The sequence below is a fragment of the Micromesistius poutassou genome (genome assembly GCF_964030765.1).
Source record: "Micromesistius poutassou genome assembly, chromosome: 12".
Taxonomy (NCBI): Eukaryota; Metazoa; Chordata; class Actinopteri; order Gadiformes; family Gadidae; genus Micromesistius; species Micromesistius poutassou.
Genome location: NC_140282.1, coordinates 17,968,436 through 17,991,580, shown reverse-complemented (window position 1 = coordinate 17,991,580; position 23,145 = coordinate 17,968,436). Strand labels below are relative to the sequence as shown.

The 23,145-nt window shown below is 42.8% G+C and overlaps 2 protein-coding genes across 2 annotated transcripts; one reads left to right on the top strand and one right to left on the bottom strand.

Moving 5' to 3' along the window:
* Positions 1 to 342: 342 nt before the first annotated feature.
* bola3 (bolA family member 3) lies at positions 343 to 3,724 on the bottom strand. The gene is made up of 4 exons (XM_084476071.1): positions 3,565 to 3,724; positions 3,259 to 3,382; positions 1,003 to 1,091; positions 343 to 735 (listed from the first exon to the last, which is right to left on the bottom strand). The coding sequence occupies exons 1-4, from the start codon at positions 3,598 to 3,600 to the stop codon at positions 670 to 672; spliced, it is 315 nt and encodes a 104-aa protein (XP_084332197.1). The 5' UTR covers positions 3,601 to 3,724; the 3' UTR covers positions 343 to 669.
* A 917-nt stretch (positions 3,725 to 4,641) lies between these two features.
* pkd1l2a (polycystic kidney disease 1 like 2a) lies at positions 4,642 to 22,881 on the top strand (the record flags this gene model as incomplete). Its single annotated transcript, XM_084476380.1, has 39 exons — positions 4,642 to 4,963; positions 6,162 to 6,320; positions 6,417 to 6,605; positions 7,435 to 7,545; positions 7,682 to 7,829; positions 8,000 to 8,229; positions 8,328 to 8,741; positions 8,864 to 8,983; positions 9,744 to 9,832; positions 9,925 to 10,066; positions 10,271 to 10,504; positions 10,684 to 10,826; positions 10,951 to 11,130; positions 11,286 to 11,423; positions 11,618 to 11,764; positions 12,230 to 12,354; positions 12,640 to 12,760; positions 12,965 to 13,093; positions 13,550 to 13,775; positions 14,009 to 14,199; positions 14,284 to 14,514; positions 14,682 to 14,783; positions 15,036 to 15,214; positions 15,629 to 15,775; positions 15,892 to 16,091; positions 16,286 to 16,512; positions 16,638 to 16,854; positions 17,475 to 17,959; positions 18,130 to 18,226; positions 18,539 to 18,679; positions 18,859 to 19,044; positions 19,248 to 19,578; positions 20,003 to 20,136; positions 20,761 to 20,888; positions 21,107 to 21,267; positions 21,684 to 21,894; positions 22,163 to 22,264; positions 22,352 to 22,483; positions 22,720 to 22,881. 39 exons carry the CDS (start codon positions 4,642 to 4,644, stop codon positions 22,879 to 22,881), a joined length of 7,131 nt encoding a protein of 2,376 aa, XP_084332506.1.
* Between the last annotated feature and the right edge of the window lie 264 nt (positions 22,882 to 23,145).

Sequence of the window (23,145 nt, the reverse complement as noted above, 5' to 3'; positions counted from 1 at the left end):
TATACATAAATTACTGAACTAACGTTGGCTTAGTGATTTTATGTTATGGAATTTATTAAATGGGTTAAGTGCGGTCTCTGCACACTTCCAAAATATGTCTGTTGTAACTCATGGTTTTAGTACATCTAAGTGTGTAGACTTTGAATATACCTGAGCCGAATAGCATAATATTAGTATAGTATCGTAGTATAACGTCAAGTGCCAAATTAAAATGTGCGTCTCCAAAGCCCACCCTTTGGGGGCGCTATTGGGTAAACTAGCCTACTAAATTCTATTGGCTGGCGAACTGTGCAGACTTGGGGACGTGGGGGAAATGAAGGTAAATACCAATTGTGGCTCAGACCTTTTTTAATTCCATCAAATGACCGGGAGGTAGGCCTACCGTGATTGCGTGAGATTGATGTTACTCGCAGAAGTATTTTAACACGCCGTCCTGTGCATGCCTTTATATACTTGACATAAAATTCGACAGTAGCTTTACATACAATATAACCATCACCAGCACCATGGGAACAACAAACGATTAATAAAGATTGCAAATCATATTACAATATATAATTATCATTTGTAATTACCACCAAAGTGGTTTTTCAATTTTAAATATACATATTACAATTGTACATTTCAATTTACACTGGGTTTGTGGGGGAGATGAGGCGATGGCTGATTCTAATGTTGGGGGACGTCTGTAAATATTCTTAATCCATGCATTCCTGCAATTTCATCTTTTAGAGCCTGTGGATGAGAAACATAAATGTGTTAGTCAAACAAATAAATTATTGTACCGACAGCTTGTAATGCCAACACATGTTACTGATATGTAATGGAAACCTGTTATACTACTATATACTTTTGCTTCTACTCCTCACTTTCTGAAGCATCTTGTAATACGTTTCCCTTTCTCTCATGAGAAATACAAGACACAATAACGGGCAAGTTCTTACAGTAAAAATAGGAGTGTAAATCCAGTATGAGATAAGCAGCTTCTTAGGACGGTCTTACCTGGTTGACTAGCTGGTGTTGTTGAATGGTCCTTTTCCCTTTAAACTCACTGGACTCTATGTGTACCTCATACATGGCACCACAACCCCCTATGGACACAAGACGCAATCAACATCTTGTTACATTCACTTGCTCCCAGCACACGCACACACACACACACACACACACGCACATGCACACACACACACACACACCGCAATTGATAAAGACAGGCAAACATGCTATTGGATTCATTGAATGAAATAGCAAATTCACAATAGTGATAACAAAATAACGACATGAAAAAGTGTATTCTAAGAAACTCTGTCCCAAATATCAATGTCACCATTTAAACCAAAACAGTTTTAGTCAAAACACAGAGCTTCATTTATGTTACAGCTCTCTTCTTGACACGGAAGTTCTTTCTTACCATTAGGACCATTACTTGGTAAGATGTGTCCAAACATTTTTATGTAAATTGTGTACAAAATCTGAAAATGAGCTTGTGACATTTAGATAGGTCAATAACAAAAAGAAAAAGTAATGACAAATATCCATTTTATATATACTTTATATGTCTTACAGAGGGTAATCTGACATGGCATTTTTGTGATCCTGGTATAATTTATTGTGAAACAAAAGTTAAGACTCATAATAACCTACTTTAAGGTCTAGACTAGAGGAGGCTACTTCATGTGAACATACTGGTAATACATGTATTGTAACATACATTATAAGCAGACATAATAGACAAAGGGAGCTTGTTCTATCACAAAAAAACACATAACTTCTAAAGAAAACATGACATTTTTAAGCGCATGAAACCTCATATGGTGTGACAATCAATCACATTGTGTGTCAGGGTTTTCATATTATCTGTCTTGTCACACTATAGTATCTGAACTAGTAAGATAAGAAATGGTCCTGCATGGCAAGAAAACTCATTTTATTGTCGAGTATTGTTTCTCTTGCTTCATAAAGCATGACTGGCATAAGTCACCGAATAAATGTCATAGACGTAGTAACGGCTTTGGTGAAGTTAAAATTAAAATATATTTCTAAGAATGAGACACACTTTTTGCTTTCTGTTCCTATCAGCCAATTATCCTCAATTAAACATTAGTGAGAATCAGGCTGGAGGTCCAATGCAACAATGTTTCTATTGAATACATACATACATACATACATACATACATACATACATACATACATAGACAAATATACATAAGGGAACAACAAATATCACAAGAATCAAATAAAAGTCCAATATAATCGTTCCTCATTGAAGAATCTTGTGTTACTTTCTACTGAGTTTTACTTTTATTCCCCCAAATAAAGCAATACAACATTGGCTGTTCAATGGCTATACGTAGGCCTACATTCTCGAATTGGTATGGAGAGAAACTAAGAGTACGTGACAAATATCTTCAGCCAGAAGTACAACACATAATGTATATGCCTAATAATGTATATAACAGTATACCTGAATAAGCATAGCTTAAATGGAATCGATTACATTTTTATTTTAAAATAGACTCTGGTCAGGGCTTTGTTTTACTAAGAATGTATATATATTTTTTGCATGTTGGAAAAACATTTCATTTGGGCGAAGACAGTGTTGGGAAAAACAGTCTGCCTAGTTACTTGACCAGATAAAATGAGACGGAGAGGTAATAAAGTCTATCAGCACGAGGGCCTCGGATTTATTGAGTAAAGTGGAAAAGGTAATACTGATTCATAAAGCGTGAGAGATCGAATATTCTACGTCCCCTAACAGCGCTGAGGTCGTCCGGAGCTTCGCCTCCGAAGAGGTTCTGCCTCGGAAGAGCACCCGTGATTCGGTGCATGAGAAACTTATAGTTCTTTCCTAGCCAGGTGTGTGTGCTAGACTTTGTGTGGGTTATCGAGGGTTCTCTTGTCCCTGAGCCTCCGGGTTGTGTTGTCTTTCTGTGTGATATGTGTGTCCTCGCCGTCCAGCTGTGGCAGAGTGTTCTCCGCAGACTGATAGGGGGGCTCGAGGGTCATCTTGACCCTCTTGAATGTGTGGTGTGTTGTGTTTATTAGATTTGGGCCCAGAGTTGACTATATTCATAATGGAATGTGTCCGTTAGGTTATTTTTGCCCATCAACAGCCTTGGTCACATATCTGACACTGAACTTGCTTTCATATTTATACAGCCATACATTTGAAACAGCTTGCGTTTTAGATGGACGAACGATAATTGATTCGTTTACCAATTTTTAGATCAGTCAGATAAAGGAGGTACATGGACCTACCCGATATATCCACAACTTTCAGAGACGACGCCAGGGGAAACTTCTCCTTCAGTATCCGAGCAATGCGTCCCTCTCCGTCCGTTTGTGAGGACAGGCATCTCCGCACATGTAGAGCGAACCCCCCCTAGGAAAGAAAAAAGCGCCAAGACAATGAGCCACGGGGTCTGGTCACGGTAATGAGACACTCTGTACTGTGATGACTGTGATAAGTTGTTTGTTAGAATCGCCACCATGTCACATCATCTACATCTGATCTACATTTGTCATTGACCGCTACGAAACAAAACGTTTCAGAAAGTCATTTACTTGATTCATACGAAGAAATCGGGAAACACAAATCATCGCTGCGGTTGTATGATGTATATATATATAATATGTGGTTTTTACTCAAAACTAAGAAGAGAGTCCGCTGAGAGCAGTTAACTACGTGTTAATAAGTCACCCTCAGGTGGTAGTAACAGCACACAACAACAAAACATTGTCTCTCAAATATGACGCAGGCGGATGCACGCACCCGACAGAAATAAATAACATCCGGGCGGGTCTGGGGATTATGAGTTCAAAGGATTTGCCGGCCGAGCTCAGACGGCTGTATTACGTAAATGAAATCCGAGATAACCCCATTCGTAATGTCTACTAATGAAACCAATGCCGCCGAAGTGAATACATAGAAAGTGACAGTGTAGGCCTATTACGTACTCCTCGCCCTCGCTTACCTCCGTATACATAATAATAATTATATTTAAGTATTACATTTAAAAAATATATAGCTGAGTTTTGTGACCTATGTCAAGTAGGCTGTTTGAATAATTTATATTAAAATATAATGTAACTTTAACCAGAGTATTGAAAGTAGTCTATTTCTACTTCTTAGCCTTAATAGCATTACTATATATAGAAAAACGATAGCTGCGCTGCTGTCCCTTTCTTGTGCCCATCATGTTTGAAATGGATCTTCATCTTTGTTCCTAAAGGACTCAAATAACATTAAGATGTACTCCAAACATTGACGTATACATTTTTTTAAATATAATCACATTTCCTACCCAGATAAACAAATCAATTAGTCGACAATTGATAAAGAATAATAGCTTTTGCTATCTCTCCGACCAGTTGTGAAGTAAATCAATGGAGGAGGAGGAGCTGCCTGATGCTGTTGACAGTGGATTTGTACCTTTTCGTTCAAAGCCCAGGCTTTGTGTTCAAGCATTTGAACAGCACCACACAATGCCAGGCTGACAGGGGGGCGGGAGAGGGGGGGGGGGGTTGTCAAGCAGTTATCTGAAAAGATGGATTGTGTGCCCCAGAAACGTGACGTCAGTGCCCTTTAAAGCCCCTAGGTGAGTGGACCCAAAGCAACAGATGCGAGGTCCAACGACAGAGATGGCTGATGCTGTGTTCTCTGTGACGCTCCTGATGAGCCTCTCGCTAAACGCTGTCTCCTATGCTCAGGACCTGACAGACACGTCTTGCCCAGATTCCCAGGAGTCCTTCGACGGCTCTTGCTATGAACTGGTGGCCCTGCAGCGGCCGTTTCTGCACGCCCAGAGTTGGTGCGAACGGGGCGGAGGGCACTTGGCCTTCATCCTCAACGATGAAACGCAGCAGTTCCTTCAGAAGCACTTGGACCCCGGCAAGGACTGGTGGCTTGGACTCGCACCCGCGGCTCCGAACCTCACACTCGAATCCACTGCCAGCAATGAAAGTAAGTGTGTTTGATAAACATAACAATCATGTATGTATGGAGGTTTACCGCACCGTATATTTGTATCATAAATAGATTGGTACTTGATTCATGCCTGAGGGGAAAATTTGGTAATATTGTCAAAAGGAAATGAATCCTAAGGTATGACAGATGTCAGAACGAGGAAACAGTTTGGAAAGTGTCAAACTGCTATCTCCCGTTGGGAGGCAATTATTACAAGTTTTAGTATTTGTGAATATCAGCAGGAGATCATTTTTTTAAATAAAAAAGAATCATCATTTGGTGATAGATTACAAACAGCACCTATCTCTCAATGCAGCATGTCTGTACTCACTACCATTATGATGTCTGTTTACTGCCTATTGTTGGAAGGCACACACATTTGCCTATCTCCCTCTAGCAGCGTGCATGACAGGAGAGCCTGTGCTCATTTAGCAGAGATTCCAAATGGCTTTGGCAACAACAACGGCTGATTTGTGAGTGTCCCTTTAGTTCCCCTCACAAAGGACACGTCGTAACCCTCTTTTAGCCATGTCACTTGTAACCGAGATAACCTTTAAGGACCCATTCCTGAAATTACCCCCAAGGGGAAGATGTAAAAGGCAGGTGCTGTCTTCTAGGGATGGGTCAGAATATTTGATTATTCGATTATTCGTTCCTGAGGGTCAAAGCCGATTTTTAACATTTGGACCGTTAACATTTTTAAAACATCGTTAAAATTCTTCCCAAATAAACAAGAATTAACGGACAGAACTAATGTTGGTTCTGTAGCACTATTAGTTGATTTTATTATTATTAATCATGTACAGAAAAACTATATACACAATACACAAGCATAAATATTAATATATATATATGAATACAACGCAAACACTGATCACTGTTAAAGTTTGTTTTTTTGCGTTTAAGATATTAAGTGATTTCTTGCCGATGATCCATGGCTGCCTTTGTGAATGTCGGCACACATGGAATAATCGATTATTCGTTCATACCACCCACTGATTATTCGACCATGAAAAATTTGAGTTATTCACATCCCATACTGTCTTCTAATATATTCGTTATTAAATTGATTTGACACAGGACCTGGATATCCTGACTGGGAACAATCAATAAAGTGTCAGCAACATTTTAAGGATTAATCAGTTATTCATTAATTAATCCATTGTTGTTGTCCTCCTCTGATTTCGACCTTCAGGCGCTCTCTCTTGGCTTGATGGCTCAGACGTCAGCTATAACAACTGGGTGACTACTCCTCAGGCAGACTCGGCCTGCGGACACGTCCTAAGAAACTCTGGTTTCCAGTGGGAAGCCAAAAACAACTGTAGTCAGGATCTAAACTTCATCTGCCAGTTTGGTACGCGTCAAATATGTATTCATAGAAGAAGAATAGACAAGGTCAAAAGATTTGTGCAGCCCTGTAATGCGTTGACTATGTCCTGTGTTTCCTCAGATTCTGGGAGGTCTATTGCATGTGATGGACTAAACGCCACTTTGCAATGTGGCTCAGGTCAGGTAATAGAGATAGACGACAGCTTCTATGGCCGTAAGACAATTCACTACTGCAAATCGAAAAATACCTTGTTGCCTACATCTTCCAAAGAGGAATGTAGCTGGATAGATGTTGTGGATACAGTGAAAGGTAATCTTTCTTATTTATACATCATATGTTTATTTAGCTATCATGACAGTTACGTGTAAATGGAGAGTGAGTCTGTATTATACATGCCTAGGTGGAAGCATACAATGAGTAAATAAAAAAGGCTCAGTATAATTAGTTAAATTCATCAAATAAATTTAATTCTCCAAGCATAATCAAATGCAAGGCAGCTGTTTCACTAAGAGCTGGTAAACCACACAAACAATGCCTCTATATATCCATTGTTCTGAACATGATTGTGTACACAACCATTACACTGAAAGGCAGGACACGTTATTCCTGACCAGGGACACGGATATGGGCTTTGTGGGGGAAAAATGGATCTCATTTGTTCATTCAGAAAGCTCTCCTCCATTTACAGGGGGTACTCTTAATATTATGAGTTTAAAAAGTAAAAGCTGACAACTAGACTGCTGCCAAGACTATACATCATACCTAATGACATTAATGAAGTAGAATATACATTGTGTATTTATCTCAATATTGTTAGCCTCATAGCATAATGCCTAAGTCATATTTTAAGGTGCATCTTGCTTTTACTGTCAAAAATGCTTAAGTCAAATAGATGACTCAGGCAGACAGTGATTATAGAATATGAAAAGCACTCTGATTGGCTCAGGATATAGCCAATGAGGCACCGTGAATCAGCAGCGTTAGGGGAGTAGAGTTAGGTTTGATATCACCATTTGGCCAAAATAGAACTTAGGCAATTATGCTATGAGGCTAACAATATTTATATACTATTCTTCCACAGGGAGAAAAGAGCTTTGATTGGACAGTGCAGATGAGGAAATCTCTTTTGTCCTTCCAGGTCATTGTCATGGACTACAGGCTTGCCAGGCTGTAGCAGACGTAGGGACTTTCGGGGAACCCTGTCCTGGACAGGGAAGTTATTTGTCTGTGGAATACCATTGCAAAGATGGTATGATTCGGCCTATGCTTTTTATGGTCATATATTTCATCATACACAATTATCTATAACCATAATGCTGTGTTTTTGTTTTAAACACAATGTCAGATTTAATTATTGATAGATGAATATGTATGTGTTTTGGCAGGCCTCAACTTGTTAATGAGTAAGCTGGCTGCTGTCTCTGACATTGTCAACATCACGGTGAAGTGGCTCCTTCATCCATTCGAGGGAAATCTGACTTGCACCCTTAATGCAGGAGATGGACACAACATTGACTCTTACACTCCTGAAGAGTGAGCAGAACTTTACACTTTTGTAGTTAATTGGCCCGAAATGTCAATATGTTATGTTGATGTCAAAATACTAATACAGTATTTATTATTACACATATATTATATATATATATATATATCATTATTATTAATAAAATGATTAATGTGTTCATTATTTTGTTCTCTTCCAGAGTGGACAGTAGTGTTATGCACACGTACAGCAAGCCGGGGGTTTTCACAGTGGGGGTGGAGTGCACCACAAGCGACTGGCACGTCACTGCTCAGCGCGTCATCACCATCCAGGAGCCCGTCGGTGAGTTTGGCGTCGTCACGTGCTACAGCCAAAACCAGTCCACAGAAGGTGCTGCGTGCCAAGCTCTCTACGGGACCCCGCTTCACCTCCACGTCGTGGTGCAAGCCGGTAAGCAAACATCAACGTTATTACCTTTTACAAATAACCCGATAGGTATCCGAGTGATGCAATTACTTATTATTATAATCATTTTTTTTCCCATACAGGCACAAATGTGAATTTTGAGATCCAGAGCGGGGGGACGGTGGTGGCAAATTTCTCCGCGGTTCAGGGGGCGATCGGACACAACCTCACGGTGAGCGCAGAGGTGAGCGAGCAGCTCGAGCCCGGTTGCCATGACCTCACTCTGCACGCTTCCAACGGAGTGACGCCCGCGGGGGTGTCCGCGGCGCTGCGCCTGTGTCTGGTGGAGCCCGTGGACGGGCTCAAGGCCTCGGTCGTGGCCGAGGACGGCACGTGTCCGCTGGACACTTCAGACCTGGCCCTCAGGGTCTCCCTGGACAGTGGGGGTCCTGCAGAGCTTCTCTTCACTCTCACCTCACCCAGGGACAACCGGACGGAAACCAGGGAAATAGAGAATGATAGTTCACAAGATTATAATTTCTCAGACCCAATCCCAGGTACTCCAAAACCCCCCCCCCCCCCCCCAAAAAATAAAAATAAAACACAACAAATAAACCACAACCATTGGTGTACAATTACCAGTGTATAATATCATATGCCTCTTTTTTTTGTGATCTAGGACTTAGAGAAGTGAATATAAGAGCCACAAATTTGTTTTCTGCTCTGGAAGTGGACGTGGACCTTCGCAGCATGCTCAAAGCGTGCAGGAATAACTCTGATTGCTCGGCGGAAGACGACGGTGATGCTGTATGTTCACCACTCTTTTACCACACTTTAACACGTCCTCTTGTCTCCTTGGAGCAACTCTCACAGTTACATGTGTTCACTGCATGTCATATTTGTGTACTTTCAAACAATTTGCAGTTGAGATAGTGGTGCCTGTTGATAGCGACTTGGTTTTTCATTTTTAGTCAGGTGTCGGGACGACTCCAAGCTCTCATCAGCTAGAGATCAGTGCCACTCCGGATCCTGCAGTAGACCGCGCTCAGAGTATCCAACTCACAGGCACTGGAGCGGATGCACTGCTATCCAAACAAGGGATGGCATTTAGATGGAGTTGTGGTAAGTAGTACAACGCAGTCTTCTAATTGATGGTATAAGTTCACTATTCTTGTTTTTGTTTTTTTAATTGTTTCATTCATTCTGATTCATACAGATGGAAATTGCAGATGCAAAGACGTCACGCGTCTCAAAGCTCGTATTATCAGAAAGCACTGCCTTCCCAATCCATTCGAGATGTTAAAATACACTTTCACTGTGAAGAGGAAAACATGGTTTAGAAATTGTGTCGTTACCTCTGCATCCAAGTGCGTCACTGTTACACCAAAGGAATTCACAGATGTTACTATTAGGTAAACTAGAACCCATTGACACAATTCATTATGTACAACATATTAACATGTGAATTATATATATACATATATATACATATCAATATATACATACTAAACTATATATGCGTGTATTTTTTCGTAGTTGTCCCGATTGTGCATCCGTAGATGGGAACAGCCCTGTAGAGCTCAGTCTGACTTGTGTAGGAACCTGCCCAGAGGTTGTGTGGAACATTGAGGACACAAAGCCGCCCACGGTATGAGGAGAACACACACGGGATTTAACCAGGAACAAACTGTCATGTCAAGTACCTCTCAGGATGGGTTCATCTGTGGATTTCTCCCTCAGGGTGAGCTCCAAGACTGCTACACCAGCGCATCAAGGAGGCCATTGATAGAGACACAGGATGGCAACACTGTGTACACTGTGCATAGCCAACGTCTGAAAGAGGCAAAGGATGCATTCCGCAACATCACTGTTATTGCCTATGGTATGTAAAGTCATGCCCTACTAAACTTAATTAACAGCAACGCTCAATTAAAAAAAAAGCAATACTCTAAACGTAACCTCATTGTTTTTTTTCTGCATACTTTTACATTTTGAAAGTAAGTTTGAAAGTTTGAAATAAAGTTTGTCTCGATAAAACAAAAACCAAGAATTGCATGTTAACCTGAAAATGTGTTCTGGGTTTAAGGTAAGACGGAACCGGGCTTTGCCATGTATACTTTCCCAATACTGAGTGTCGCGCCAACTGAGTCCTCGTCAACCCCCGCCTCACCAATGACCAGCGCAGCGGCCGCCGACCCCAGCCCGTCCTGTGTCTTATCCCCGCTGTCAGGGACTGTGCTCGATACGTTCAACATCTCCTGCAAAACCAGTTTCCCTTGCACTGCAAACAATTGTCTTTATTGCCTCAAAACAAAGCAAGGTGAGGTTGCTTTTTGTCGCTTTTGTTTATCTTGACGATTCAAGGAGGGATGCTGATTCTGAGTTTGCACATGTTATAGATGTGGACGAGAGCACCTGCCAAATAATCCAAAAATGTTCATCCAATAATATTAGTGAATATGCATTGAACTTAAGTGCTTAAGGCTGTCCTGGTTTTAGGGCAACAACTCCGATGCAGTAACTCGGATGAACTGAAGTCAGTCTCCCTGCCCCTCGGAGATAAGAACAATAACTACAGTTTGACAATTGTGGTGACTGTGAAAAACGGCGATAAGGACACCGACGTGACCATCGCCACTCAGGTTTGTCATCTGTCACAAATTTGCATGCATCTTGGAAGAATGAGGTGACCCTCTTTGTTTAGATGTCAAATACACACGCGCTTGACGTCTTGAAAACGGGTCTGGTTCTTTGTTATTCTGCAAGGTAAGGAAGAGTGACACCAGCTCTTCGGTGGACGCTCTGCAGGCTGCCGTGGCGGGGAACGTAGCTCAGCTGGAGGTGCAGGGTCTTCTGACCGGGGCGGCCCTGGGCCAAATGTTCTCCTCCGTCTCTGACATGCTCAACACGGACGCCAGTGACGAGCAGAAGGGTGCCAGACTAAAGGTAGAGTTATGTTAAGAGTAAGGCTATTCTGGTTGACCGCTCCCTGCTAATCCCCTGACCAATCAGGGCTGACTGATTGTCAAGTTGCAACTTTAATGGTGTAGTGTATGTTTTTGTATATGTATATTTAATGAAGCCTGTTCCCTCCCCTGCAGCTAAGAGAGCAGATGCTGAGCAAAATGACATCTGTCCTGTTGGATTCTCCCAGCAACAGCTCCCTGGAAGTGTACGTGACAGCCAAAGCAGTGGCAGGCCTCACCCAAATATCTGATGAGCTCAGTCCTTCAGCCCAGGTACATACTGGTGTGCAGTAGTAAGGTTTGTTGTGGTTTGTTGATGGGACATTTGTTGTGGCCAAATAATGATTACACAGGCCAAAATGTACACCATACCTAGATGTTGGCCGTTAGAATACTCCAACCGTTTATTTTTGTTTTCAAAAGTAGAAATGAACCTAGGCCTAAATCGTGCCTGTCTTGTTTAACAGGTAGAGGCCAGTTCGCTTTTGGCAGACCTCAGTTTGTCTCTCCTCTCTATCAACGTTCATCCACAAGATGGTGATGAAGAGGAAGTGTTGGAAGCGGCCACACCAATAGTTGAAGCAGTCAGCAATATCTTGAATGTTTCACTAAATGTAAGTACACTTAGTCTCTTTCTTTGAGACGCTTAAATGAATATTGATGGCTAAAACTCATGATTGAAATATGCCTATATTGGTGAACCTTACTGGATTCTAGGCCCTTTAAATGTTTTGTGCTGTACAATACTTTACCACTATCTGATCTCTATTTCGGACTTGACAGCACGGGACATTGCTTACAGCAGGCCAAGTAGAGTTTAATATGAGAGAATGTGTTGAACTCGCTGTACATGAACAATTATATATGATCATATTATATATAAGTACATCCTCATAGGAGCAGCCACCTACGATAACTCTCCTATAGGTCGCTTTGGATAAGAAATATCCGCTAACTGGATATATGTAAATGCCTAAATGTATTTTGGAAAATTTGGTTTTGCCTGTATGACTCATATAACTCAGAATACACTAGGCAATACAACTCAATATATATATATTTTCTTTTTCCCCCCTCAGAAAGACGTTTCAGATATTCTTCTCACAGGAATGAACAATGTCCAGAGTGCATTGTTAAACGGCAAAGAAATAAACAAAGGTCCTAGCATCATTAGCTCTGGTCACGTCAGTCTGTATGTCAACAGGTAAGAGACGATGGCGACCAACCCCAGTATGAATTGAAATGGAGAATAAATATTTGTATATATTAAAGCTGAAATAGCAATTTTAGATTTTTTTTTTGGGATAAAATTGTGCTTTGATTGAGGCTCATGGCTCTCATGCCTTCATCTCTATAGCAACGGCCAGTACTAGTAGTCAAACAAATGCATGAGAACCATGAACCTCAATCAAAACAAGGTGGAGCGAGCAACTATTGCTGATTGCAGATTTAACATCTGGATTCTGATACCCCTATTCGCTGTCTTCAGAGTGTCTCCAAAAGGCATACAGATGCAGAGTATTGCTTCCAATGAGAAGAGCTCCTCGCAATTTATCTTCCCGTCGCTTCCTGCCGGTTTGCTGCCTCCAGAGGAGCCTGTGGATGTGAGAGTGAGTGTTTGTGTTCTTGTGTTCCTCACGTTGTCTTCCCAACAGACAGTTGTGTCCTGGTCATTCTGTCCATCACTCTCTTGGTCCGTCACCTGTGATTCTCAACTTCTAACGAGAACATTTGTCTTGACATGAGCAAGTCCTTTGCTAGAGGAGATTGATAACATGTGTTTGTGCTGCTGCTTTTCTTTGGGTGGCATATAGATGATGAGCTTTGAGAGGAATCCTTATCCCGGCGAAGAAGACAACATAACTGGCACCGTAGGATCGGTCTCCCTCACTAAATTAGATGGCACAACTATCCCTGTGGAGAACTTGCCTAATGAGATAGAGGTAAGGCCCAGGTAAACTCACCCATTGGATATTAATCATATGTTCTTTAACCACTGCACAATATATGATAAAAGAGAGTTGTTAATCCCATGAGGAAAATCCCAGTGTTAAAGCAGTAATGATAGAAATACATAGAAGAAAATCTTGGCAAAATAAAGTAATAATATAACAATAAGAGAAGCTATATCAATGATAAACAAATACGGCTGGCTACTGCTGTTGGCAGAGCAGTAGAAGAAAAATAAACAAAATGTTTAGAAATCAAATGCACTGTCTGGTTGCATTGACGAAATACATTGATAAATACTATAAGTATGTATTTACAGCATTCATCTACTGACATATTCCTATTAACAGGGAGAACCAAAAGCTGTCTGGTGTGCAAACATGAAGAGCTAATGTGCATGAAGTATTTCCTGGACATCATAAGTGTGTGTCTCCTTGGTGTTTTGACAGATTCTCCTGCCCAGACTGGAGGGGGAACAGCAGAAGAGCACCATTCTGGACCTGGGCAACTTCAGCACTGTAATGATTGATGTGCCCTCACCAGAAGTGACCCTGGTACTGAGAATTGAGCCTTCTGAAAACATCAGTTTCAAACTCTTCTTGGGATTCGGCGACTATCCCAGTGATGACGACCATGTAGCTCAGATCCAGATGCCCCTAGAGGGTGCTGCAGAAGGTACACAAGGGCAAATGCAACTGCCCCTAGAACCATAGATCCATGTAGTCATTCAAGCTAGTGTTTTGTAGTCAATGTGCATATATGTGTGTGTGTGTGTGTGTGTGTGTGTGTGTGTGTGTGTGTGTGTGTGTGTGTGTGTGTGTGTGTGTGTGTGTGTGTGTCTTTGAGTGTGTGCTTACATATAACATGTGCATGTTTATATTGAACCACATTTCACTATTCTTACATAGAGGAATCATACATCTGGGTGCTGGGGCCAGAGGAAAGAAAAGAACATGTGGGTTTGCACTACCTCGTGGTCAAACCCATTGTGGGGGCTGGGGTGAAATCCATCAACGCCACAGTATCTGTCTCTTCCATTGCTGCCCAGTGCAAGTTTTGGAATGACAGTACATCAGCCTGGAGTGAGAACGGCTGCAGGGTGAGTACCGACTATACCGCAGCCTCTTATTGTCACCTTATCGTCCATAAAGAGGACCTAAATTAAATGACATCTATTTTGCAGGTGGGTCCACTCACCACACCGTTGGTCACCCAGTGCCTCTGTAACCATTTGACCCTGTTTGGAAGCTCTTTCTTTGTCATGCCTAACCTGGTGGACGTGTCGCGGACCGCAGAACTGTTTGCCACGTTCACCACCAATCCCGTAGTGGTGTGTTTCGTGGGGGCCATCTTTGTCGTGTATCTCCTCGTAGCTATTTGGGCCCGCAGGAAAGACATCCAGGATTTAGCTAAGGTGAGGCCCCACTAAAAGTTGATTTATTTTTTTTGTGTATTGATTAACTGTGAATTTAATCTACTTTTCCCGATAGGCTTAACTGCTGTGAGATAGCTATGAGAGATTTTAACTGTGGTTTTTCTTTTCTCTCCGGGACACTTCTTTGTTCTTGCGTCAACATTTAGGTGAAGATAACAGTACTGGATGACAATGACCCGTTTGCTGAGTATCGCTACATGTTGACTGTAAACACTGGGCACCGTCGGGGCGCGTCCACCTCCTCTCAGGTGAGTGGGCCCACCTCAGCCCCTCATAACATAAAAGAAAGGGAAAACAAAGTCTGTTACGCATCACACCCATGAAAACTATCTCTGGACGTGTGCACATTCACATGCAAGTCATGTCCCACTGGTCCAAGACGTTTTAGATGGAATTGGTCCCCCCCATGGGATATATATATTCATTATATGTATACATATATATATACAGTATATATATATATATATATACATATATATATCAACATCTGTGTGTTATAGGTGGCAGTTACCCTGCAGGGTACAGAGGGAGAGAGTGAACCCCACCATCTCGCAGACTCGGAGAAGCCGGTGTTTGAGAGGGGGGGCATGGACATGTTCCTGTTGACCACGCCCTTTTCCATCGGGGAGCTTCAGAGTGTCAGGCTCTGGCACGATAACTCTGGGGAGCACCCTGCTTGGTGTGGTACCCCAAACGCAACAAGCCAATGTCGAAACTGGGAGGCTGCGTTACTGTTTCCATAGCAGCAATCGGCTTTTGGTCAAACAATTATTTGAAGCAATGTGTAGAGTGTGTGTGTGTCACTGCTGGCTATTTATTTTGGGATCATTTGAGATATGTTCGTGTTAATAAGAAACTAAGAGACTAAGAAACAAAGAACCAGACCCGTTTTCAACTTTTTGTTGAATCCATAAGCCTACTTGAGTTAACACACAAAAACTGAAAGGAGAAGGTATTTGTTTTGCTCTTTGGAACAACAATGCTACACATCATTTTAACACGTTATGGCTGTGAAAGTGAAAATGGCAGTGAAAAGTACATTACAGATTCTTAAGAAGGAATGTTGAATGGATGTGTTTGTGTTTATTTGAAGGTATATCAACAAAGTGATGGTGCAAGATCTGGAGACGGGCCAAAAGTGGCATTTCTTGTGCAACTCGTGGCTGTCCATAGATATGGGAGAGTGCACTCTCGACAAAGTTTTCCCAGTTGCGACAGAAACAGATTTGAAGAAATTCAGGTAAAAGCAGTGTTTTTGAGATCACACTAAAACTCATCAGATCCATTTGGATGCAAATCCTAAGTGACTTTTACGTCGAATACATATGGGTCCATATTTTTTTTTGTTAATTCTAGCAATCTGTTCTTCATGAAGACTGCCAAGGATTTCCGTGACGGCCACATTTGGTTCTCTGTGATTAGCCGACCGCCCTGCAGCACATTCACGCGCGTCCAGCGAGTCTCCTGCTGTTTCTCCCTGCTGCTGTGCACCATGCTCACTAGCATCATGTTCTGGGGCATTCCTACCGATCCGTCGGAGCAGACGATGGACCTCGGTAACTATCGATTCACAAGCGCACGTAAAACAGGATCACACAAGCTCTGAGATGATAGAGAAAATACAGTGTAGGATTAGTGCAGGATTACTGATGTCAATAGGCTTAGACAAAAAAAATACCGTCTCACTCACTACTGCACATTCTGGAAATGGAACGTTTGTTTTGTTTTCTTTCTCTGTTCAACTTCAAAGGTCATATTGAATTCACATGGCAACAAGTCATGATAGGATTCCAGAGTTCAATCATCATGTTCCCAATCAACGTCCTCATCGTGAGCATCTTCCGGAACACTCGCCCGCGTCACAGGAGCGCCCAGACAGACGCCTCCAAGCAGGGGAAGTCTGGGGGCAGAGTGGGCCCCTCACAGACCTCACCGCAGAAGCAGCTCAAGGACATCTCCCCCGACACTGTGATGAAGGTATAGTCAAATTGAAGCCGGATTGTCGTGCATTTGTCAGGCAGGGCAATGTTTCCAAAAATCGTAGTTCTTTGCGTTATGTGTAACCTTAACCCTAACCCTTTCTTTTTTTGTCTTCATTTCAGGACATTAAGAGAATCGCTCAGTCGCTCTCCAAAGCAATGAAAAGCCCACTGCCTGCGCTGGAGCTGAGGAGCGGTCAGCCAGCGGACATCAACACACTGCTGTCTCTGGTGGAGGACATCATCAGGAAGCAAAATCGAGCAGGCGGAGAATTCTATTCTGATGCGTCTAAAAAGGAAGCTTCGATGATCCTCACTTTAGGGGCCGTGAATCTACAAGGTATTGTTCAGGGCATCGGTGAAACTTTGTTGTATGTAGTTGTGCAGCAAATCCTTCTCTTTTCGTTCATCGGATTGTAATGTGTGTATATGTTGGGTTGGACCAACTAGCACAGCTCATCGTTGTAAAAAAAAAAGTTCTCACAAAACCTTCACAGTGAAGAGACGAGAATGGGCTGTTGTATGTTATATGAGGGATGGCAGCGACTCAGGGGGTAGAGCGGGTTGTCTGCCCACTGGGAGGTCGCTGGTTCCATCCCTTTCTCCTCTGAGCCAAATATCGAGGTGTCCCTGAGCAAGGCACCTTACCCTTACCGCTCCCGATGAGCTGGCTGCTACCTTGCACGGTAGACAACCGCCGTTAACTGTATGAATTTGTGTATGAATGTATGAATGAATGGGTGAGTGTGAGGCACTAACTGTAAAGTGCTTTGAGTGGCCGCAGGTTGGGAAGGCACGCCAGTGCCCCTAATTTAAATCGTGGGCTACACCCTCCTATTACACTTCTGTGATAATATTATAAACTGTTTTATAAAGCTTATTGTCTATTGCCCCAGCGTCACCACTGTTTACTTATTCACTCATTCACCGTTGACTTATTCATATCATTTTTCCGCACAGAAACCAACCTGTGTGGGAGCCCCGAGAAAACCGTGGACGGAACCGTCCAGAAGATGAGCAGCAACAGCCAGTACCTGTACCGGCAGCTGCGTCACGTGGAGAAGGAGCTGTGCCTGCTGGGCGCGTCCCGCTTCCCGGACCCGGGCGGCTACAGCAGGGCAGTGCAACAGGTCCAGGGGATGAAGGGCCTCCTGGAGTACCACCTGCCGCCCTCCTCCAGCCAGCCGGCGTACTCCTCCTCCTCCTCCTCCAGCCCGGAGGAGAGCCTGCACGGGGACGGCGGCGCCAGGGCAAAGTGCTGCCAGGGGGGGCTGCCCTGGTGGTTCGTGTTCGTCGGCTGGACCCTGGTGATCGCGACCAGCGGCGTGTCGGGCTACTTCACCATGATGTACGGGCTGACCTACGGGAAGGACCGCTCCGTCAGCTGGCTCATCTCCATGGTGGTGTCCTTTGTGGAGAGTCTGTTCATCACCCAACCTCTGAAGGTGCTACGCAAATACACATAATATATCTATGTCTCTATAAAAAGATCACGTTGAAATATTAATGTATAGAGAGAAAATGTACAGTATGTAATATTTAATATTGATATTGAATTATTGATTTTTGCTATATTGTAGAAAATGTATTGAATCTTGTATTTTCCTGCAAAAAGGTTCTTGGATTTGCTGCTTTTTTCTCACTGGTTCTGAAGAAAGTGGACCAGGAGGATTACGGGGAACCTCAGGTGGAGGACACGCGGAGAACATCAGGTATGTTTGTTGTCAAGTCAGTTAAAACCTGATTTAGTATTTATTGATTGAAATAAACACGTTGGGAGCTATATATACATAATGTGCAGTTACAACCTTTTGAAAAAAAATGTAATCCGGCTTGCAAAAATATCTGATGCGCTTGTTGTCTCCTTCTGTTATCTCCTATTATGCGAAGAATGCTGCTCAGGAAATGAATCAGAATGCTGATTCATTTCCTTTCTCCTTGTTAAGCTCCAGCTGGGTTGTTATGTTGGGTTAGGAGCAGCACATGATGAAAGCATGAACCACGTCTCTCTCTCTCTCTCACAGACGATCCGGATGCCGTTCGAGCGGCCAGGAGGGATAGTAACTGTAGTTTCTACCAGCCTCCACCCCCCACCGACATAGAGAGGATGAAGAGCAACATGATCAAGGAGCAGAAAGTGTATGCTCTCATTAAGGAGATCCTTGGTAAGGAGAAACACACACACACACACACAGCCATACGGATGGGCGTGTTTGTTTGTTTGGGTAGGATGGATGGCTGACTGGACAGATGGATGAACTGGTGGAATGAAGATGAATATAATGACTGTCTCAGGGAGATACGTTACCTTTAGAGGCACTCAACTCGACATGTGATCACGCAGCTTATGCCGGATTCATGTGGATGCTGCTGCTGGTGGCGTACGGCCAGAGGGATCCCAACGCCTACTTCCTGTCACGGCACATCCAGCGGAGCTTCAGCCAGGGGATCTCGGACACGATGAGCATCGGCGACGTGTTCGTCTGGGCAAACACCTCTCTGCTGAAAAACGTTTTCGGATCGCATGCGGGTGAATCACAGTGTTGTGTGCGGTTGATGTTGTCCATTTTTTTTAAATGGAAGGGGCCTTGAAAGAATCACATATGAACGATAAAGATACATTCTGCAGATAAGAAGGTGTATGCGACTTTCTTTCTTTTATGTGAATGTCGCAGAAAAGTTATATCATTAAAAAAAATTTGTTGAGTTTTTTTGGTTTTACGTCCATCACAGGATTCATCACAGATGGGAACTCTAAGCTCGTGGGTAACGCCCGACTCCGCCAGGTCAGGGTACAGAAAAACACTTGCCAGATCGACAAGTCCATGCAACCCGGCGTGCCAGAGTGCCACGCCCCATACTCGTGGGACGTGGAGGACATGGGCTCCTATGGTCCGTCCTGGGGCCCTGCCGGGGGGGACAATGCCTCGGAGGGCCTCAGCAGCCCCTGGGAGTACCAGTCCCAGGCCCGGCTCAAGGCCCTGCCCCTCTGGGGGAGCGTGAGGCTCTACAGGGGAGGGGGTTTTGTGGTGGATCTGGTGCCGTCCATACAGAACTCTAGCAGGTGAGCCTGCGGTCACCGATGGGAACGGTGCACCGCGTAGAGACGGCGTGAATACATTTAAACACGTCTGGTATACGTGCCGTCGTGAAGTTATATTGATTAAAAAGCAACCTTTACTATGAATACAGAGCCAAATATAATTTATCTTCGAAGAATTTAAAAAAAATGCTTAAAGCTAGATTGATTTTAAAGCTAGAGTAGGCCATTTTGAGAAACCAGACAGAGTTGGCCAGATGTTGAAAGTATCCATGCTGTCGGGATGTAAAGATAATCTTATGAAAATAAAACAATTGCCTACCCTTTAAGGTAATTGTGTGACTGAAACAGCTGCAGAAATACATTTAATATATAATGGAGGTATAATATATACATTTTCATATGATACCCAGTGATACAATATCATGTTATGTTATTTTTTTTTCAGAACACTTGGCTATCTATTTGAAAACACCTGGCTGGATGTGTACACCCAAGCCCTATTTGTAGAGTTCACCGTATACAATGCCAATGTCAACCTCTTCTGCCTTGTCACACTCATGCTAGAGACCACTGGAATAGGTAAGTCACACGTATATAACCACTTGAGTTGCATAATGGCATCATAGCGTCGACATGCGCTATGTACTATACTGTGTCCCCGTATAGTGGTTTTAGTTTAAAATGGTGTGAAAGTTAATGTAGTAACAAAAAGCCTCAACAACTTTCAACAGCTTGTCGAGGCGCTTTACACCTCTTAATCTCCATCCATCCGTCCATACTGTACGTAAATCCCACTTTGACCGGGCACACACACGACAGAAGTTGTTTAGAGAGTCAGAGAAAGCCTGGCTTGATTGAGCTGTAGGTGAAGGGGGTTCATTATTTAAAACTGCTCCTCCACCTGTGGCAGAGCTACGATAATGCAGTTTGGCGCATGTGATTGACAGGCAAGTTATATTCCCTGGCCCAATCAGGGAATTATCTCATGCAGAGGTCAGTCACCTGGAAACAGATACTCTCACAGAGCATTTTATTCACAAATAGCTGACGGAGCCTCTATGGTATGTCTAACAAATTACACTGAATTTCCAGCTCTTAAATCTTTACTAACAGCACATTTCAACACTAACTAACTATGAAGAAGCAGTGCCTTCAACGAGTGCAGGTTTAATTCTGATCAATATTGACTTTCAATGCGACCAGGAGCGTTCCAGTTCCGGAGTGAGCTGCAAACCATCCGTCTCTACCAGTCTGCTGGTGGGCTTCACATCTTCGTCATGGCTTCTGAAGCCATCTACTTCCTTTTTATCTTTTATTACATGGTTATTCAGGTAAAATATTGTATCCATTCCGCACCGTAGAGTGTATAAAATAGAACCCCCAACCTTAATTTTGGTGTGTGGGTCTGTCTCCCCCCCAACATAAATAAATGTTTTATATGTATAACATATGTAACATATATGTATATTTTATATTTTATATGTTTCAACACTTGATAGCCACGCTATTCTGTTTCACCGTCACAGTCTGTGTGCTTATATTCTCACAGGGGAAGCTCATGAAACAACACAGTTGGGCTTACTTCCGGAACAAGTGGAATCTATTAGAGCTGGCTATTATTCTGCTCAGCTGGAGTGCCTTGTCTGTCTTCATCAAGAGAACCCTTCTGGGGAACCGCGACATGGCTTACTACCAGACGCACAAAGACCAGTGAGTCATTCACACACACTCTTGAGAAACCGGTTTTGTGCCTTTGATGAAAGAAAGGTGATGTACAGGGACATGATTCTGCACTAATTCATTAATGTGGTTACTTTGACATGTTCATGTGGTTGTCAGTTCAGTTATGCACACAGTAATGTGCGCCTCTAACTCTTCTGCTTGTTATGCTACCGATGTTTCTGCCCATGAGAGATCCCATTGCACTCACAATGCCTGCAAGGAAGGATCACTCTTTCTGCGTTCCTTCTCAAGGTTTCTTTCTTGGTGATCAAGGGAGTTTTTCCATGCTCTGAGAACGCTTCAGGGGGGTGTCGTGTAACGTGGCCTGTGGAGCCCTTTGAGGATGGTCAATGTGATATTGATAAAGGCATACACACATTTAATTGACTTGACTGTATGTGCAGATTTCCCAGTTTCCATGAGACAGCCACAGCCGATGCAGTGCTGGGGTATCTGATTGCCTTCCTGGTTTTGCTGGCGACGATCAAACTGTGGCACCTGATGAGACTCAACCCTAAGCTGCACATGATCACAGCCACACTGCAGCGGGCCTGGACTGACATCTCCGGCTTCCTTGTGGTCATCACCATTATGTTCCTCGCCTACTCCATCGCGGTAAGAGCAAACGTGAATGTTTCACAAAGAACCCCTTGTAGTTCATGTATTTATCAAATTCAAAACTGTTCTGAATGAATGTTTATGTGTGTATGTATAGGAGACGTTTTCTGGATGGTGGAAGTTCTGCAAGTTATCCTGTCAATTGAAAAAAAATGTATCTCTTTCTAACTAATATTACTGTCCTTTACTTTGTGCGGGGAAACCTGAATTCCTTGTCTGGGATTAAAAAAAGTCTATCATACCTTTTGGTCTTTCGTTCCTTCAGTCAAATCTTCTGTATGGATGGAAGATGTACTCATACCGCACTCTGCTCGATTCAGCCTTGACCATGGTCAGCCTTCAACTAGGAATATTCAACTATGAAGAGGTCGGTGGAGATGAATTCCCCTGTAAAGTATTCAATAACAGTAGATTTGTGGTGTGATGGACTCGGTTATCCTGTACCCTTCCTCAGGTTCTGAATTACAACCCATTGCTTGGTGGATTCCTGATCGGCTCCTGCATTGTCTTCATGACTTTCGTGGTTCTGAACCTCTTCATATCCGTCATCTTGGTGGCGTTCACCCAGGAGCAGATCCATCACAAGGTTTGTCATTTTCTCACGAGGATTGATTGTTAGTTCTGAAACCAAAACGAATGCTTCAGCTAGAGCTAAACTATCCGCCCGTTTAGAATATTGTCACTCCGAATGAATGGGTATTGTTGTCGTACACCGGCCTCACAGCTATGGGGTCCATCCCTGTGATAAACCGAGGATCTGGAGGAAGGACTACATTGTTCTCTGTAGTGATGCTTTACTCTTTCTCTCACTGATGTCTCTAGCCCTCCGAAGAGGAGGAGATAGTGGACCTGATGCTGATGAAACTCTGCAGTTTGTTCGGAATTAAGTTCAAGATTCAAAGCGATCCGAGTCAGGACACAGTTGTCTGCCCCTCTTCAAATAACGGAGTCTCAATGATTTCCTCTAATGTCTGTTTGAATTAAACAACGCATAAGACAAGTTAGATATGTATTTCAATCTTTAGAGACTGTTTTGTATTAACATAATATATATCTAATAACATATATGTTATTAGTAATTGTGTCTATTACAATTTGTATTTGTCCACTTATATAAGGCTATTCTTGTTGCTATTGTAATTGATATGCTGAGAAATTATTGTTGTTATATATCATTATAAGCATTATTAGCATTCTATAGTCCTACTTATGTATATTTTCTTACAAATAAATTGGTGTTGCTCTAAT

Excerpts from the sequence above, each read along its gene's own strand:
- bola3 (XM_084476071.1), bottom strand. The coding sequence starts at position 3,600 with ATGATTTGTGTTTCCCGATTTCTTCGTATGAATCAA. Across the intron at positions 1,092-3,258 it reads GAAAGTTGTGGATATATCGG|GGGGTTGTGGTGCCATGTAT; the intron begins GTAGGTCCATGT and ends TTGTGTCCATAG. Across the intron at positions 736-1,002 it reads AACACCAGCTAGTCAACCAG|GCTCTAAAAGATGAAATTGC; the intron begins GTAAGACCGTCC and ends TCTCATCCACAG.